This window comes from Triticum dicoccoides, chromosome 2A (assembly GCF_002162155.2).
Source record: "Triticum dicoccoides isolate Atlit2015 ecotype Zavitan chromosome 2A, WEW_v2.0, whole genome shotgun sequence".
In the NCBI taxonomy this organism is placed as follows: domain Eukaryota; kingdom Viridiplantae; phylum Streptophyta; class Magnoliopsida; order Poales; family Poaceae; genus Triticum; species Triticum dicoccoides.
Window position 1 is genome coordinate 584,835,739 of NC_041382.1, and position 20,434 is coordinate 584,856,172.

Sequence of the window (20,434 nt, forward strand, 5' to 3'; positions counted from 1 at the left end):
GCATACAATCAACACTCCCTAGCATTTTAGTGCAACCCTTTGCTTCATGCATCGCTAGAAGCATGACAGTGTCCTCGACATTGGGTGCTTGTGGATACCATTCTCCATAAACTCTCACTACAGTTTCAGCGAACATTTCCGTTCACTTTATGATTGTAGCTTCGGCTATTTGAAGATACCCATCCAATGCATATGCAGGAACGCCATATGCAATCATCCGTCGCGGTCACCTTTTGATAAAGAGGACAAATCTAGGAGACCAACGACATTTCTCTGATGCGGGAAGAAAGGTTGATTGGCTTCCATGTCATTGGAAATTTGACGGAATAGCCGTTCTTCATGTGGAAACCTCGCCGGAACACATACAGCGGCAAGGTATGATCCGACAAAAAGTACCGTGCATGAGCTTCTCGTGGCCTTCGATTATGTTTCGGTGAATTTTCGCACAACCAACTTTCGATCACGCACGCTTCCTCTTCATTCCAGTTGAAAGTGCATGTAGTCCCCATGCCTTTTCGCTGGTTGCATAGTCATTCACCACCTTCATGAGTTGTGAGTAAGAGAGAGCGGCCGTCGCATGGAGATTGCAGGTCGAATTGTGTATGAACTCGGGCTCTTCGATGTTGTCAGTGTCACTGCGGACCTCGCGTCTATAGGCTGCGAGGGCGGCCTTCGTAGCGCGGGGATGGCGTCGCGATTGCCGACGACGCCCGTTTGCCATGGTTTTCATCCAATGATCTCGTCATGCTGCAACATGTCCTTTTCCTTTTGGAACCGCGGGTGAGCATCCATAGTGGCTTGCCGCATGGCCTCCATGGCTCGCATAGTTGGATCTTCCCCTATTAGGGGTGTGCTAAGTAACCGCAGTGCGGCCTTTGTAGCCACGGGTGAAGTGGCCATTGATGTGACGAGCCCCGAAGCCCGGGCGTCAAGGGTCATGAAACCCGTGGGTCCAGTGCCCAAAGTGATGAACCCGAGAGGACCCCAAACTAGAGGGGTTGAAGTAGGAGGGACTGGACCCAAAGTAGGATGGCACCCATAGGAGCGACCCCGCTAGGGTTAATGATTACCGGCATAGCATTGGGCATAGAAGCACGGTTGGTACTGTTGTTGATCCCCTGTTCTACAACTCACATGGGGTTGTCATGAGGACCTGCTCCATGTTGATGGCCTAGGGAGGGTCCTCATCTTAGTTATCAGTTGTTGAGGGAGAGCTTGCGGAGCTATCCTTGTCCTCCGAGTCATCCGTCCCAGATGCAATCTTCTCACTCATGATCGACAGCGGGCAGTTGGTGCACACCATTGCGATCATATGGGATGTCTGGTTGGGTTGGAGGAGTGTTGCATTATCGTTCCAACGCCTCAGCTTCACAGAGCACGGATGTGTCGCTGGTCCTGATCGCTAGAGTTGATGCGAATGCTAGTGGTGCTCCCGGCCGAAGGCTAAAGCTGGGGTTGAAGGCATGCTTCAGAGCCGCATCCAAAACTCGGAGATGTGATGGGACACGAAGCCTAATGCTACCATAGCGGTCGATGATGAACACGACATGCCGAAGAAGAGGGTTCAGGCGGCGCGCTAGTGTAGAGCTGCCTGCCTCATCCGCGATGAAGATGTGAGAGCCAAAGATGAAGCTCTCGCCCGATGCAAACTCGTCGGGCATGACTAAAGATCTGATCTGGGTTTGGCCTACGACCGGTGCAACCTTGTGACTGGCATGCCAACTGACGGTACCGAAAGCCGTCAATAGCCTCGGTAGGCTAGAGAGCGCAACCGAAAGTCCAAGGGAAATTTCATATGAGGAATTTACCTAGGTTTGGGCCCTCATGGTGGAGGTAATACTCTACTCCTACCTTGCTTTGAGTAACGGTGGGAAACACCTCGTGTAGGGGGGTACAAGTATGAGGTGATGACCGCTAGTGAGACGATGACCATGATGTTAGATGGCTTTCAAAGTACAACCAATCCTGTATGACGCCCGCGTGCGTCATATAGGCGCAACTTCGCTTAAGCGAGAAGCAAGATAGCTCGACCCATTTGACACGCATATTGTGTTCTCGCTTTGTTTTTTCTTTTCTGAATTTTTTTATTTTGGTTTTGGTTTGCTGTTTCAATTTCTTATTCGTTTTCATTTTTATTTTTTTCATATTTGTTTTCTACATTGTTTTATTTTTATAGTTTTGCAATATATGGTGAATACTTTTTTCAAATACAAACTGATTTTTTAAGTATATGAACATTTTTTCAAGCACACACTAAAGATTTTTACACATGTGATGAAAATTTTGGTTATATACACTGAGCTTTTATCAATATACGATGAACTTTTGTTAATTACATGATTAACATTTTTTAATATACAATCAATTTTTGTAGACACTGATTTTTTTATATATAAACACAGGTTGAACATTTTATAAAATATATTTTTTATTTACAATGTGTTTTAAATAAGTAGCTACTAGAAAAACAATAGTTAGTTATTTGGGTAAAAAATTGAAGGAAAAGAAACCCGGTCGTGGGGCAGGTTGGGCAGGCCCAATTGTCCTGGCTTGAGCAAAGCCGCATCTACTCGATGCACGTGGGCGATGACTTGGAGCTCTCCCAAACTACCAACTGGGCTCACGTTATAAAGGAGGATGACGCCTAGGGTTTACAAGTTTCATAACGGACCTTGAGCCTTGATCGGTAGAGGGGCCCTTGGTTTGCACGCTAAGATGAAGAACCTTCGAGAAGTCGTTCCTCCTATTAGGCGAAGGATCCTCACTGTGACTTGGCTCTTTGGACCCTGAGGTTGGCCCATTGGTGGGCCTCCCGGGCGATGGGCTGCCCTCAATATAAAATAAGAATCGATTTTCTACTCACTCCCTCCCCGAAAGGGTAGCGTAAAGTTCGAAGCATTTTTTCTCAAAAAATCCAACTAACGGCCGTTCACCAGAGGACTAACCTAGCGAACGCCCTCCCCATCGTCACATGAATCTTGGAGCAGAACCTGCAACCTACTTTCTTCTGAGGTGCAATCTACAACCTCATGTGTGTGCCCGAGCACCCATAGCCACTAGGCTTGGAGGGCCTTTGTGAACCATTTGTGTTTAAAATGCCACATGTATTTTTCAATCAAAAAATCTTGTTTTTTTATTTTCTCACATGGCGGTTTGATTTTTTTATAGCATGACATTTTCTAAGAGGATGGCTTTTTTTATTAATGAGAGATGGCGTTTTTTATTTTTAATGACGTGGCTGTTTTATTTCTAAGTGCATGACATTTTTTTAAGAGGATGAAATTTCCATTTTTAATGGCATGGCGGTTTTATTTCTAAGTGCATGGCATTCTTATTAATGAGATATGGCATTTTTTATTTTTAATGGCATGATAGTTTTATTTTTAAGTGCACAACATTTTTCTAAAAATAGCATTTTCTAATATTAAGAGATGACATATTTTTACTATTAAGAGATGGCATTTTTATCGTATGAGATGCATTTTTTTGTTTATTAAGATATGCCTTTTTTATTTTAAGAGATTGCATTTTTAATATTAAGAGATGATATTATTTATTTATTTTATAAGAGATTGCATTTTAATGTTAAGAGATGACATTTTTGTTATTTAAGAGATGACATTTTTTATTTAAGAGATGGCTTGATGGCATTTTGTTTACTAAGAGATGGCAATTTTTTATCATGTCATTTTAAAAGATGGCACCTTTTGTTTTTGGTCTATAAAAAATGTTCTCTAATTTTTACAGCATGGCATTTTTCATTTTTCAGATCTAATCTTGTTTGGGCCTGGAGGCCTTGTAGCCGAAAGGGGGAAACCAGGTTCACGAGCTCCCCAGCGCAGACTAAAAAAAAGAGAGCTCCCCAGCGAAGGAAAATGTTCGCTGGTGGATCGACGAGCCAGCGAACAAAACGATCGCTGGAGTCTCATCAGAATTTTTCGATGTTTTTTTTTTCTTTTGAATTTCCTGTTCATCCTGAGCTGAAATGAGATCGAGAATAGAAGGGGACTTTCGTGTATATTGGTGCTATTCTAGGAGTGTCTCCTAGAATAAATGCAGAGGCGGTGGAAAGATAAGTCAGGAGAATAAAATTAACTTACTAATTAACCACTGTACATCTCTAAATCAGGAAGAAAGAAAATAAATTACTAATTATGTGAATATAATAAGGCATTCGGCTGGAGGTAGTGTGCTGCCGAGTTTATTGCTGTCCCCGCTGTGCTCTTCTCTCTCCACCTATATATTCCCTGCGCGTGCGGTGCGGGGGATCGAGCTTCGCGCGTCAGACTAGACTAGAGAGATTATAGGAGGCCAGATCACTCGTTATCTTATCCATGCATGATCGTGTGCGCGCAGAGGAATAGGTCATGCAGTTACTGGTTGAAGGAGCAAGTCGTACGGCCGGCGTGATGCATAACTAAGAGCCGGGCGGCTAGTTCAATTTATCGAAGGCATTGCGCTTGTGTGCCTTGAGTACGTGAAAGCGAAACAACCGAGAGAGATACAGGTGAGAGAACCAGCTCCTACTACAACTTAATCGATCTAGTGCTCCGGTCAACAATGGCGCTCCGGCGGCGGCTCCACGTGCCCCTCTTCCTCCTCCTCCTGGCCGTCGCTTTTCTTGCGTCGCCCGTCGTCGGCCTCCCTCCCGGCGGCTGCTACGAGACGGCGACGAAGGTGTCCAGGCGGTGCTCGGGGGAGTTCATCAAGGCGCTCTTCTCCGACGACTTGCACGGGGTCAGCCGTAAATGCTGCGATGAGCTGACCTGCGTCCGCGAGCAGTCGTGCTTCAGCGTGCTCCTGTGGTACTGCCCGCCCGAGGCGTGGGCGCACTGTTACGGTGGTAAAGCGGCCGCCGGGGTGCCATTACAGGGGAGCCCCTGAGCGCCGGCCGGCCGCCGTCAATCCCGACGGCGCGATGTCTACGGAGTACGGGCACCAACAATAGGGTGACGTGCACATAAAATAAACCAATTAGGTGACGTGGCGTGCGTGCACCGGAGAACGTTGTGCGCGCGTGCTTCGTTGCGATTCTGTTTCTGCGTGCGTAATGTTTTTAGATCACGCGTGTGTCGTGTTTCCACTTGATATTTGCTTCTGTAATTGGGCATAGCACTAGCCGGTCATTTTAGAGTCGTGCAATTGCATTTCTTTCGTACCACTTTTTGTCTATGAATTTTTGTTTTTAGAAATGAATTCTAAGATTAAACATGTGGACGCGTCTAGCCGGCACCCAGCCGCCCAGTATGATTAGCGAGCGGCCTGTTATTTAAGGAAATCTTTTATCCCTTCTCCTAATTAGAAAATCTTTCTCGTCTAATCCATTTTCCCGCAACGTATTAAATAGCAACACAACCATATCTTTCGGTGCATGCACTTTGTTCTCCTATGCATTTATTTGTGGTTTTAGAATTTTAAAAAGGCATAACTTTTAATCCACACATCAGAATTGCAATCTGTTTTCATAGTTGGAATCTTCGCGACGTGCTCTTTAAAACTAGATCCCTCATAGGTATGTTTGAACGAACCAGTCTTCCTGCCAACTAAACATCAATATGTGTGTAACTAGACTACATGCCGTGCCAACTGAGCATATGTGTGTGTCAATAGTCTTTCTATCAACTAAACATCAATGTGTGTGCAACTAGACTACATTTCCTTGCCAACTGAGCATATGTGTGTGCCAATAATCCTGCCAACTAAACATCAATGTGTGTGTAACTAGACTACATTGCCACGCCAACTGAGCATATATATGTGTAACTAGTCCTGTCAATTAAATATCAATGTGTGTGCAACTAGACTACATTGCGGCGTCAATTACGCATATGTGTGTGCAACTAGTGTCCTGCCAACTAAACATCAATATGTGTGCAATTAGACTAAATTACAAGCCAACTGAGTATATGTGTGTGCAACTAGTCCTTCTGGCAACTAAACATTAATGTGTGTGCAACTAGACTACATTATAAGCCAACTAAAACATCAATATGTGTACAATTAGAATAAATTATAAGCCAACTAATTTTAAAAAAAGTTGCACCATGTAGTACTAAAGTTGCACAATGCAGTATTTTAGTTGCACAATATAGCATCAAAGTTGGCATCAAAAAAATTTCGTCAAAACATATCCATGCGGGATCAATTTCAAAGATCTCGTTGCGATGAATCCAACAGTGAAAACATGACTGAATTCTAACGTGTGGTTTAAAAGATACGGCTTTAAAAGAATTTGAAATCCCGAAATAAAAATACGTGGATCTGTTTTCTTTAACTGATGGGACTAGTGTAAACACATTTAATGCCAGCACCAACTGCGCTACGAGACAAAAAAATACACATGCATGTGTGTGACAGAACGACCGCTCGAGATGTCCAAATAACGCGCGCACACTTTTTAGTTTTCAGGTAAACATGTTTATTATACTCCCTCCAATGGCAGGAAGTAATTGTTTTTTACCACAAAGAAGCGAGTTGGTAATAACCTCATAGAAGTAACGAGAGGTCAAACATAAAAATATCTAACTACCATTCGTCTCTCCTCGAGTTTTGTTAGGGTTTGCATCCTGCTCAAGAAAGCAAGATGGCAATGGCTCTCTGGAGATGGAATAAGGTTCTTCATGCCTAACCCCCATCTCGGTGGTGCGTCTAGCATCATCGAAGGGCATGTGGAGGAGTATCTTCGTCAAATCTCGCGGGATTTGGTCGGTGGTTGTCTTCTATGGATCTGCTTGGATCAGGTCTTTATTCGTCTATATTCGTGTTTATTACTTCTCATGTTTATTGTAGTGTCATGATTGAAGATGAATAGATCAGAAGTTTGCCAAAAAAAGAGGGGTCAAATATACCCAATTTTTATAATTTTTTGAATGGAACCTTGTTAAAGGGATGGGTGCTCAAATAATTTCATAAAGGGCAAAAATACAGAGGGTGTGCATGGTTAGAAAGATTCAGATCCCATGACACCCACAACTCCAACCCTAGCCGCTGCCTCGGTCCCCCTCCTCTTCCATGTCCGGCGGCCTCGCCCATCTCCTTTTCTTTTTCTTAGTTTTTTGTTTTCCAGGCGATGTCGACAAGGTGTGGCGACTTTGGTATCTTCTTTCGTGTTGTTTTGTGGCACTAGAACATAAAGACACGCGTTGCGGCGCCCGTCTTAATGAAAGAATTGTTTAAATATGTAAAAAGTCTAAAAGCCTTTAGTTTTAAGGAGGGAATAAAGAATTGCTATAGTAAATCAGTGCGGATAGTGCCGCATATTGGTTCAAGCTCTAGGTATAGGTTGGAAAATCAAAGGGTGACAATTCCATCATAAAAGTTTGTTTACGTATGACATCTGCTAAGATGTTTGAATAGGTGGTGGAGCGTGTCTGATTTTTTTAAGGAAGCAAGCAATAGAAAAGCATGAGCTAATTCAGTAACTACCATTGAAAAGGCATGACGGTTACTGTATCGCCATCCCTAACACTTAACCACTCATTAGTCCAATAACTTCTGGAGAATTCTAGCAGATATAAAAATGCATATATTCAATTTTTCGTGCACTCAACTTATTAAATAGCTAATGCAGCTAGCGGAACATACCTCAATGTTCCTAGCATAGGCTCCATTATCATCTAAAGTGCAGCTGAAATTATAGAACTGATAATTATTTTCATATGTTGTTCATCAAGTTGCACATTATTAGTTTTACTCAACGCAACTGTATCTTAGACGTCCAACGTTGGTTATAGTGAATCGAGCATCGTTTTAAATCATCTAACTCTAGAAAGGCTCCTGCACCATCACACATACAAGTAACTCGGAAAATATTTTGCTTAATCAGAAGAAGAATGACCTGATATTGATAAAGCATAGAAAACGAGCGGTGCAGGTTGATAAAAAACTGTTTTCTTTAATCAGAAGAGAAGTCAAAAGCTGGTTGCAGCTTGGGTCATAGTAATAGTTGAAGCTCTACAATTAGATGGATAAAAATGGATTTGAACATGAACACAATGTACTTACGTGAGCCAAAGATAACTTACTGAGGATCAATATACTGGGAAGAGGGAGGAAACACGCATCCGTAGCTCTTACAATAGACACACTTTGTTTTGAGCAAACTTATATCATTCATTATTCATTGACCAATCTGCAGCTGCATAGTTAACTGATGAGTAATATTTGAAGTACAGAAACAACATGTTTTTGGTACATAGTACATGTAGCTGAAAAATATGTCCGCAGAAACGTCTTCATATCTGATTAACAACAACCAAATCGAAAATAAGATGGCAACATCAGAAACCTGCGGTTGGTTGTGAGCAGAGAAGATTAACAGTGTTAGAGTATTTAGGAGGGATAATTACCTGAGGTTAATGATGAAACTGTCATCGTATTTTTTTTTCACATCACACCAGACAATTCATCAATCAATTCAAGTGCGAAGGTCAAAGAGCCATTCAACGGAAAAGGAGCAAATGTTATATAGTCCAAGTTGTAGAATTCCTGATTCACTTATCAAGCGTGTATCAGCCAGTAGGGTATCATGTTGCAGGTCGGTTGAGTGAGGGCTCCATCCATAACAGATATAGCTAGCGCACAGGATCTCCCTTCTGCGAACAAAAGGACAAAAGAGCCGGGTCGGCCGTTGATTCGCCGTTGCTATCAGTCGGTCTACTCGTGCCTGCTGCTTACTTTCTCGGAGGCCTCAGTATGCTTGCGGCAACCGGGTAATTGGCCATGGTCAGCAAGCCACCGTAAAATTCTTGAGCTCCGCCGCCGCTGGACGCCAAAATAGGGGGTTGGTAGTGCCGCTGGACGCCCAGAGCATATGCAAGCTCGATGGTTGCAAGCTTGGTGGTTAGCTTGCGCCGTCTCCGCTGTTGTAGCCTCGCGATCATGGATACCACAGAAAAGAAAAGGATGATGATGCGAGCGGAGGAGAGTATTTGTAGGCAGAAACTGCCATTCGTTAGAGCTAGAAGAAGTGGAAACGCAAGGTCGGCCATCTTCTGCGCCATTAAGCTTGAACCTTGAAGAAACTGATGCGGCGCCATCAAGCTTGAACCTTGAAGAAACTGTTGCGGCGCCATCATGGCCTTCCCCACGCCGCCACTCCGCCTCCCAACCTGTCGTCGTCGCTCCGCCTTGCGAGTAGACCGAGCCTGATTCGTCTGGTTAGAAGGAACTGGGCTTAAGATAAAGGCCTGATTTTCTGTCCCCCCTCACGACCATGCGGCCCAGTTCATTAGAAGGCTCCAAAATTGATCAGTGGAGCAGCGGCCCTTTTGAAGTTGGCCTGGCCGGCTCGCACGGGCCTGCCGAGGCAAACGAGAGGTCATGGATGCCGCAGGATGATAGAATGATCTGACGCGTTCGTACCATTGATCGGACGGGTACATGAGTCAAATCGCTGAGAGGGGTCGTAGGTCGCTCTGTTATACTGTTTTTAATGGCCTGGTTTCTCCAACTGCTCGAACTGATGATGATGAATTGCAAGCCTATTCTCCATGGGGTGATGCTCTTGCCGATGTGGCTTCAATGATTTATAGATCTCATCTGAAGGAGCAAGTAACAAATACGGCCTTCAAAGCCTGACAAGTAACTAATACAACCTTCAAAGCCTGGTATGGCGAGGGTGTTTCCACGTATCCCTTGCCTTTATTATTGGTTCACTGCAATTTTCAATCTTCGGTGGGCAGCTTTTAATTGAAGGAAGAAGACGAGTTGTATAATTTTTAATGTGATTTTATTTTCTACTAGTCGTTCTACATCCAGTTGTCTATCCATTGTATTGGATTTTGTTTTTCTTCATATTAATCAGATCTAAGATGCCTTTTAGGTGTCTTTATTCAAAAAATAACATACAAAGCAATCTCGTTAATCAGCGAAACTAGGCTGAAAACCACAACGAAAATGATAAAAGAAAGAAAAATGACTACGCCCACATCGGGCTATTAAGAACTCCGCCACCTAGGGATTATGAGCGGGTTCTTCGTTGAAGACCCCTTTAAGAAGGAGACATGACACCAATCGAGTTCGTCACTGTAGGCATCGAATCCCCGTGGAAGATTCAAGCTTTTGCCTAGAGCCACCCATGACGGCCCCACCAAACCTTGGTTGAGGATCCAACCACATCAATCAGTCCCCATGACAACCTCAAAACCAAATGGTCCCAATCTGGCGGAGGAGAATCACTCTTCAACAATGCCTCCAAGAAGGGGAAAGTTACCCCCAAGCGCCATCATCGCATGCATCGACCCTTGCCAAAGGCTAAACTTTAGCCAGAGGCGCAAGCCTCTCCACCTAAGGATCCCCTGGGAGGGGAGCACTGCCATAAATAACCAGTAATACAAGCCTCGCAGTCGCATTGGCGAACCTGAACCACGCGGATCGGGGAACACCACCACTTCAACTTCGACACCATGAAGTTCAGTAAAGGCCAACAACCAGACATCGTCAGCGAGCCACCGCTAGGATGTGTTTGGTTATAGGGACATATTAGGTTGGCCATGGGTATTCCCATCCAAGTGGCTAGCGATAGTCACTTTTTTTGTTTGGTTTGTGGGTGAGGTCGTTAGCCTGTGTTTTATTTGGTTTGAAGGATAAACCATAGTTAGGGATAGCCATTCGAGTGTTTGGTTTGAGGGATGAGTAATGGATAGGGGTTGTGGTGACCTTTTTGTTCGAGGTGGTGAGATTACCCCTTAATTTGTTATTTGTTAACATGAGGCAATCAATTATGATATGTACAATAATAACCCAAAAATGTAACTAAATTTTGACATCATGCATGCCCAAACAAACTCATTAATAGTACAAGCCAAACTTTAACTTCAATACATATCATAGTTCACCATTTTCACATACATAGTTCAACATTTTCAAGGGAGAGGGGGGGGGTGTTGTAGCTCCTACTTCCTTGTCGCATTTTCCCTTTGAGCTGCTGTAACACAACATTGATTAAAGAATCAGTATTTTGGGGAGATAATTATGGGAAGAAACACACATGTCAGTACAACACGCACACACAAGCACATCATGTGCACACCGCACACCCACACACATTGCTGGCAAGCCCGACAGGCACGCCCGACCGGAGAGAACCGCCTCCTTCCACAGGGCTCTGGCAGCTATTTGCAACACTCACCTCTGCTTGTCGCTGCCATCACCTCTGCTTGGTTGTAGCTCCAATCGGAGAGATGGCGGAGGAAGGATGTGGCACGATAGGTAAGAAGGTAAGAAAGGAGAGATCCATGCAATCACAGATTCACCTCCATCGCCACGCTTCAGTTAGCTTCCACCGCCGCCCGCCGTCACGGGAGAAAGAATAAAGATGGAACTCAGTTTGGGCATAAAACCTGGTATTCAAAAGTCGAACACGAAAAACCTAAACCCAAAAAAGCCAAACACATTCTCGAGTAGCAGTTTTGAAACCCCGGATTTTACTCAGAAAATTCAGGTCTACAGTCACGCACCTCGACCTACCTGAAGTAATAGGAACCTAGTAAAAAAATCTTCCCAAAGGTCCAAACATCCCAGCCTAGCCAAAATGCCCCCACGTAATTTTTTTTCCAATTTCCTGCTTCCTACCAGGTTCCGTGTTGGGGAACGTAGCAGAAATTCAAAATTTTCCTACGTGTCACCAAGATCTATCTATGAAGAAATCAGCAACGAGGGGAAGGAGAGTGCATCTACATACCCTTGTAGATCGCTAAGCGGAAGCGTTCAAGAGAACGGGGTTGAAGGAGTCGTACTCGTCGTGATCCAAATCACCGGAGATCCTAGTGCCGAACGGACGGCACCTCCGCGTTCAGCACACGTACAGCCCGGTGACGTCTTCCATGCCTTGATCCAGCAAGGAGAGAGGGAGAGGTTGATGAAGACTCCATCCAGCAGCAGCACAACGGTGTGGTGGTGGTGGAGGAGCATGGTGATCCAGCAGGGCTTCGCCAAGCACCATGAGATATGAGGAGAAAGAGAGGTAGGGCTGCGCCAACAAGAGAAGAAACTTCGTCTATGGGTTGCTCCTTTGCCTCCACTATATATAGGGGGGGAGGGGGGGCTGCGCCCCCACCTAGGGTTCCACCCTAGGGGCGGAGGCCAGCCCAGATCCCATCTGGTGGGGCGGCCAAGGGGAGGGGGAGAGGGAGGCGCACCAGGCATGTGCCCTAAGACCCATCTGCCCTTAGGGTTTGCCCCCTCCTCCCCTTAGGCACCTTGGGCCCTTGTGGGGGGCACACCAGCCCACCTGGGGCTGGTCCCCTTCCACACTTGGCCCATGCAGCCCTTCGGGGCCGGTGGCCCCACTTGGTGGACCCCCGGGACCCTCCTGGTGGTCCCGGTACGTTACCGATAAAACCCGAAACCTTTCCGGTGACCAAAACAGGACTTCCCATATATAAATCTTTACCTCCGGACCATTCCGGAACTCCTCGTGACGTCCGGGATCTCATCCGGGACTCCGAACAACATTCGGTAACCACATACAAACTTTCTTTATAACCCTAGCGTCATCGAACCTTAAGTGTGTAGACCCTACGGGTTCGGGAACCATGCAGACATGACCGAGACGTCCTCCGGTCAATAACCAACAGCGGGATCTGGATACCCATGTTGGTTCCCACATGTTCCACAATGATCTCATCGGATGAACCACGATGTCGAGGGTTCGATCAATCCCGTATACAATTCCCTTTGTCTAGCGGTATTGTACTTGCCCGAGATTCGATCGTCGGTATCCCGATACCTTGTTCAATCTCGTTACCGGCAAGTCTCTTTACTCGTTCCGTAACACATCATCCCGTGATCAACTCCTTGATCACATTGTACACATTATGATGATGTCCTATCGAGTGGGCCCAGAGATACCTCTCCGTCACACGGAGTGACAAATCCCAGTCTCGATTCGTGCCAACCCAACAGACACTTTCGGAGATACCCATAGTGCACCTTTATAGCCACCCAGTTACGTTGTGACGTTTGGCACACCCAAAGTATTCCTACGATATCCGGGAGTTGCACAATCTCATGGTCTAAGGAAATGATACTTGACATTAGAAAAGCTTTAGCATGCGAACTACACGATCTTGTGCTATGCTTAGGATTGGGTCTTGTCCATCACATCATTCTTCTAATGATGTGATCCCGTTATCAATGACATCCAATGTCCATGGTCAGGAAACCGTAACCATCTATTGATCAACGAGCTAGTCAACTAGAGGCTTACTAGGGACATGGTGTTGTCTATGTATCCACACATGTATCTGAGCTTCCTATCAATACAATTCTAGCATGGATAATAAACAATTATCATGAACAAGAAAATATAATAGTAACTAATTTATTATTGCCTCTAGGGCATATTTCCAACATTCGGTCATTCCCGACCTCGACCCGACCCCAGTTTCCCATCTCCCAGCCTCCACAGGCAACACCACCACCAGTCCATGATGCAACCACCACCTCCATGCCTCCCACGCAGTGACCATTAACCGCCACAATGCCTTGCAACGCGAAGCCTTCTGCTCTCGCAGGTCCCAGTGCACTGCTGCTCTACCTAGCCACTGTGTCGCCTACAACCAGACGTTGCGCGCCACCTGGAACCATGTGCCGATCGTCTCGTCCTAGGCCAACTTGCACCCCGTGGATGAGCTCCAGTGACGACAAAAGCCTCCATCTTATCCGATGCGACACCACAACCAACCCATGTTCTCATTCGACATTTCCACATCTAGAGCCAATGTTTTTCTCACCATGCCATATTTCGGGTAATCAAGGCTACCCGAACCAAATTTTCGGGCACCCGAATTGTTGGGTAGCTATTTTTTTAAGGATTTTTTGGGTGTTAATTTTGGAAACCTGAATCTTTTTTACCCGACCTGATTGTTTGGGTAAAGTTGAACGCCCAGGCTAAGATAGTGGAGGAAGGGATAGGGTTGACTTTTTGTGGGAGTTGAACGAAATGAGAGGGTCATGTAAAAATATTTCGTGGGTTGCCTTTGTGTCGTATGCAACGGATGCCTATTTGTGTGAGATTTTCGCGGCTAGGCGGAGGCCTCCTTTTAAAAGAATATTCCTAGCATCCAGGTAGCTCTACTCTTTCCCATCCATGAACCAAACAACTAGCGTTTAGACAAAAAAAGGGCTACCCTTGTCTCGGGGTGGGATAGCCCAACAACCAAACGCACCAAATCAAAGAACCCTCACTTCCATTCCTCTAATTTACCTATACTTTCCTTTCAAAATAAAACGCAAATGAATCATAAGAGAAAAAAAATCATAAGAATCTAACCCTACAAATGAAATGAAACGATCAACATAGTTTTTTTTCCTCTTTAAATTAAACAACCCTCGCTTCCCGCACACCAACAATTGAATATTATTCAATAGTTTCCATTCCTCTGATTTATCTATACTTAAACGCAGATGAATCCTAAGAGAAAAAATCCAAAAAAAATCTAACCCTACAAATGAAACGATCAACATTGGTTTTTTCCTCTTTAATTTAAATTAAAAAACCCTCACTTCCAGCACACCAGCAATTGAATATTATTCAATAGTTTCCATTTCTATGATTTACCTATACTTACCTTTCTCGCTCCGATGTTTTACACCATTCATATAATATATTTTACCCGCGTTCCAAACAGGACTCAGGGCCACTTCTTTGTGGCCCCCACATATCTTCCAATAAAATCCGGCAAAAAGAAAACGATATCTTCCACGAAAAGATTCACCACTCGCCCGGGGCCCGGGTGTCAGACTCCGCAACTCGGCCGCGCCCCCCACCGTGCCACACAAACCAGTATAAAAGGGGCTACGGTCACGCGCCTGCATGCACCAGCACCAGTACCTTTACCAGACCCGACCCGACCTGCAGCCGAGGCCCCACCTGACCTCCCCCCCGCGGTGCCCCGTCACGAAGCCGGTTCCCTGACGGTGCCACGAAGGCCGTGTCCGACCCCGATGGAAGCAGAGTACCCCCAAATAAACCCTCTCCTCCTCTGCTCCAGGCGCCGGAAAAGGGTGGAGGACGAGGGAGGGCTCGAGCTGCTGCTGTCCATGGATCTCGACGAGGAGGAGACGCGCCCGGAGCAGCAGGCGCCGCCCCGGGTTCCGGTACATCTCCCCTCCCTACCTCCCTCTCGCGCCTCCGTCTCTTGGGTTTCTTGGGCGAGTTCTTTGGCGGGGTGGAGTTCTTGGAGGGATGGGTACGGTGAAGGCCGCGCGATCTTGGGTGGGGGGCGGAGTTCTTGGCGGCGGGATGGGCGGCGTAAAGCGAGGATTCGCGCCTGGGATCGGGCGGTGGGCGCGCTCTTTCCTGATTCTTTGCGTCGGGGGTTAGCATCTTAGCGGGGCGTTCTTGGCTGGAAAGGGCGCCGAGATGGTGCGCTGGTTCGTGGGCATTGGTGCGTTGTGCTAGAGATTGCAGTTCTTGATGCTTCTTTACCTGCCAACTTTGTGTATGGAGGAGTGATTCCATACTTGTACAGCCGCATGGTGGGTGATTGGGGAATCCGCCTGGCTGGATGTATGCCTTGCGGAAGACGAGTTCTTTGACCTAGGTTTTAATCCATGGGTTCTTTCAATTGAGGGTTCGTCTTTATTGCTGTTGGCAGCACGAGGTTTCAAGGGGGAAATAGGCTCTGTAGATCTGTTAAGGTCCAAAAAGATTTTGTAGATCCCAGCAAATGAAGTGCCTGTTATTGTTTCTTTGTGTGAGATTGCTGGCAACATACTTGAAACTGAAGGATTAACATTTTACCACGGCATGCTGTAGCCTCTATGGTTTGCATTTGAGAGATTCTGTCTGTATGAACATTGATGGCCATGACAAGTTTAGGGGCCATCTGTAGCTTCGTCTACGTGAAGCTCTTTATGTTCTCACAATGCCTTGGTCGTGCTAGGCATATATGGTTATCGGTTGATTGGCAGAAAAGCAGTACTGTATCTTGGGACAAGTTTGGAGGGAGGCTGCCAGGTGCTCTGCAAAACACCGTAATGGCTGAAACCTACATGCTGTCAACTTGTTATTGACAACATCAATACTCTTTTGCTTGCCCTGTGATAGATGCTCAATTATTCGTAATTGTGTGCCCTCTGGTGTCAAATATAATCGAAAGCTGTCTTTGAACTTCAGAAAGACATCTGTGGCTTCATTTCGAATACATTTTTGTGCCGTATTTTTTCTCACATTGATCCTTTTTCGAATAAGCACCCATGAGTCTGTAGACTTTTCTGCTCAGGCGGTTGGTTTATACTTTGTGTCCAAATCATCGATAGGTTGATAATTATATGAAGTGTAAAACAATCAGTTGTAGCACTTGTATTCATCTGCCCATGAAAGACTGTTCTTCTTTGGTCAGAACCTCTGTGTTATGATTTTCCATGAATAGAAAAGTAAAACGTAAAATGAAGTCTGACAACTACATTTTCTTCAAAATCACAGGACAAGCTGAAAGCAGTGTCACAAGAGCTTGGACATGAGATCCGGATATTTACAAGCACAACATTTGAGCTAATGACTAGCAAATTGGCCAAGGCAGATCAGGGTAAATCCTTTTACTTGCTTTTGCTTTACTCAATTCTATTATGTGTCTTTATGGTAATTGCATTGTGACATGAAAACATGGTTCATGCAGAGGAAGACGATGACTTTTATGAGCTTCAGCCTAGTGATTATTACAAGTTGATTTCAAATAGGCTTGCAGGTTACTTAAATACTCTCTTGATATTGTCTGGGAACATTTACATTTATTACTTAAACATCCTACTTGGCATTGTCCAAGCTTTCTAATTTCTTAACTGTAACAATGTTTAAAATTTGACACCTTGCAGAACAATCGAAAGTTCTGAAGACTCGTAAAATAAGGGAAGCAGAACTTGCTGCTCAACGAGCAAGGCTAACAAAGGTAGGAAGGAATATGATGCACTATGCTACTGTTTAATTATTATGATTATGTAGGAGTGGCATAGCACTTGTACTAATACCACTTTTCATCTTCTAGCTCATTGTATTTTGCTTATTGATTTTATCTAGCCTTATATTAACAGTACCTCCGGACATGTTCTAAGGGAAAATTTGTTTCGTAGAATAAATATATCTGCAAAGTCTAGCTGCTGGCATGTGAAATCCTATGAAGAAATACTTCAAATGATGCACATTGTTTGGATTACTCCCTCCGTTTCTTTTTACTCCACGTATAAAATTTGGTCAAAGTCAAACTACACAAAATTTGACCAAATTTATATCGAAAAATATGAACATATATAATACTAAAACTATATAGTAGTATGAAAATAAATTTCATGGTGCATCTGACAATATTGATTTCATATTGTGAATGATGATATTTTTCAATACAAAGTTAGTCAAACTTTTAAAAACTTGACTTTTACCAAACCTTATACTCGGACTAAAAAGAAACGGAGGGAGTATTTATATTTCAAAGTAGCTTCTTTTGCCTTTCCTTATTAATTCAGTATTACTAATTTAGTAGTAGAAAGTTCCCTGTGTCATCCTCATTTAATTGGTTTATGTGTTCGTCCCTCTCTGAATCTAGTTTCAGGGCAAATTCCATTTTGTTGCTAACCTTCTTAACTGTAGGCAGTGGCGAGGGTTCGATTCCCTGATGGTTACATTCTTGAGGCTGAGTTCCATCCATCAGAGACGGTACATAGTCTGGTGGATCTTCTCATGAAAGTAATTGCTAGACCAGACCTGCCATTCTATCTTTGTAAGTTCCACTTCTCTTTTCAGATGATGTAGAGTTTGACAAGTAATATTTTCCCTCTCCTCGTTTCCTGTTCACCAGTTCCTTTCATTTCACCCTGGTTCGGTTAAGATTGGCTCAGTGTTACCAATGATAATACATTTGTGTATGAGTAGCAAACGTATATGTTGACAATCATGACAAACAGGAAAACTACTAGTGCCCTATAAATAGTTCGATGGTCTAGCATCATGTGAACAAAATTTCAGTGCTCTGAGCAAAGGGTTTTACATATTTTTATTAATCGATTGTTATGAAGTGCTATAAATTAATCAAAAACAGTTTGGTATGCAACTATTTACAGCACCGACTTGTCGAGCTCCTAAGTACCCAAATGTGAAAGTGCTCTGATTGTGTGGTCTTTTGACAAGCTTGGTCACATTATCATTTTCTTGTGCCCTTGATTTGAATATCACCAGTGTCCAAATTGTTGCCAGCTTGATGTTGCATGTTTTAGATACAATATCTGTCCTGGAACCCATATTCCATATTACCTTTGCTTGAACTTGTAGAAGTCTGAGGATCCTCTAGTATCCATCCATTGAACTTTTCAGTTTTCACTTGGGATTTTCATAGATCATCTGTAGTCGTGTATTAGAGATGTACCAGTTACAACATCTTAATATCATTTTTATTGACTCCACAACAGACACAGTTCCTCCAAAGAAGCGAATAATGGACACCTCGCAGGACTTCTACACAATTGGCTTTGTTCCTGGAGCTAATGTCTTCTTTTCTTATGATCTGCCTGAAGGTATGTATTATCTTAAAAACTATAGTATCAATGACGAGGAAATAAGCAATCTTTATTTCTTAGCTTGAGTGTCTTGACAAAAATGCATTTTCTACGTATATAAAGTTGTGTTTCTGGTGCATTCGAAGACAGGCACATGTTCATGATTACCTATTCTATTTCAGCATTTGACTCTTGTTAGTCATATGCATATGCATGAGCTTGCCATTGGGCATTGAATAGCGCAATTCATTCTTGTTAATGTTAAATCAATGTTGTTGGTTCAGATATCAACATGTTTTTAGAGGTATTCATGTGTGTTTGGCATGCAGGGCCGGAGTTAAATACAGATGCTGTAAAATCCGGACCATATCTCCGTGAAGAAATTCGAACTTTGGATGGACTGTCACTTGAGTCGGAACCTTCTGACCAACCTGATGATTCAAAGACAAATTCTGATTCAGCTCATCAGTCTTATGCATTCCAATCTGATTCTGCACCACCACCAGCAGCAAATAAGAAATCAGCCAAACCAAAGTGGTTCAAAAGGTACAGTTGCTTCTAGTGTCTTAGTGTTAGGAAAGATCAGCTTTGTTACTGTTGTTGTTGAATAACCGACCATGTCTTGAGTTTTGTGCTGAATTAAATGAAATCATCATTTCATTGCTGACTTGTCCCTTTGTAGAGTTTTATTTAGAATGAGATAGTTCGTGGACTATCCCAACAGCACTCTTAACTGTGATGGTAGTCCATTAATAAAAAAAATCCTCTCCAGATATAGCATTAACAACTGAACAATGAGCTAGTTTTAGGAGCTCACCAAATTAGTGCAGAATCATAGCTCTCCAAGTAGGAGTAGCATTTTACTTGCTAATTACACATATGTGAAAGTAGCTAGTTGCAGGTTCGTATGTGTTGACACAATATGCCACAAGAATATTCTCTGTTGCCTGCTTGCACCTTTTTCTGCTGGAGCATTCTTTGTTTTGTGCTAGATAATGACAGTCTATCTAACCTTTTGCAGGTGAGAGCATCAGAGCGTCAATAGTGCACCACCAGCGCGCAACAGCACTTGATTAGGCCTCTCAGCAATCCCAATGCATGATTGATCAGATTTCATGGTTCAACGGCTTCAGCTATGCCGCCCTAGTAGGAGAATTCATCCTGTGTTGCATAGGAGTTGTCGAACCATCGGAATTAGATCTCATATGTTCGTGGTGGTAGCATGTAAATTTGGCTAGTCAAACTGCTTTGTGGGTGTGTATTGGTTAACCCACCTCTCAGATATGTGTAAAAGGCCCCATAGAAACGAAGGAAATGACAGGGCCCGTGTTGTTTACACTTTACTGCATGAATGATATCCAGTAGCATCTTCATGAGAAAGATGGCTTGAGTTGACCGGAAAATTACCAATAAAGTATCGTGGCTTCTAACATGAGTTACTTTGCATTTATGTTATCTTGTTTGCGAGGGATGATGTCATGGCTTTGTTTTGCTTTTCTGCAGCAAAATTTTATGTTCCCTCAGTGAGCAACTAGTAAAGATTATGAGTGTTGCGGCGATGGTAAGTCGCAAAGCAGCATGCATTTTCAATGGCTAGTGGCCGTGGGGCTGCAAGATCGTGCTGAGTGGATGCTTTTGACGGGAAGGTTTAAATAATCGCAGCCTCACAGGCTTAGTTTAGTCTGAGATTGTGTGGCGTATATTTGCTAAATAACAGATGCCAAGGGACACACGGGGCTGCTATACTAAAGCTTCACGTGGCTGCTTTGCCAATGTCCCTGTCGCTGGATGCTTCTGCTCCATTTGCATTTCTATTCTCTCTCTGCATGGTTATTTGCTGGAGTGAGCATCGAAAGAAACAGATACGTTTTGTTGAGGTTGGAGCGATCCGACCTGATACACATGTGATGTGGCTGGTTCATCTCCGTTGACTTGCAGCTTA

The 20,434-nt window shown here is 44.1% G+C and overlaps 1 protein-coding gene across 1 annotated transcript; it reads left to right on the forward strand.

Annotated features, from left to right (window-relative positions):
* Nucleotides 1–14,877: 14,877 nt before the first annotated feature.
* LOC119355520 (plant UBX domain-containing protein 1-like) lies at nt 14,878–19,924 on the forward strand. Its single transcript, XM_037622335.1, has 8 exons — nt 14,878–15,102; nt 16,433–16,535; nt 16,626–16,694; nt 16,822–16,895; nt 17,591–17,720; nt 18,406–18,510; nt 18,822–19,038; nt 19,514–19,924. Exons 1-8 carry the CDS (start codon nt 14,950–14,952, stop codon nt 19,515–19,517), a joined length of 855 nt encoding a protein of 284 aa, XP_037478232.1. The 5' UTR covers nt 14,878–14,949; the 3' UTR covers nt 19,518–19,924.
* Nucleotides 19,925–20,434: the final 510 nt, after the last annotated feature.

Coding starts and splice junctions, on each gene's coding strand:
- LOC119355520 (XM_037622335.1), top strand. CDS start 14,950: ATGGAAGCAGAGTACCCCCAAATAAACCCTCTCCTCCTCTGCTCCAGG. Junction 16,695..16,821: donor GATTTCAAATAGGCTTGCAG/GTTACTTAAATA, acceptor GACACCTTGCAG/AACAATCGAAAGTTCTGAAG. Junction 16,896..17,590: donor AACGAGCAAGGCTAACAAAG/GTAGGAAGGAAT, acceptor TCTTAACTGTAG/GCAGTGGCGAGGGTTCGATT.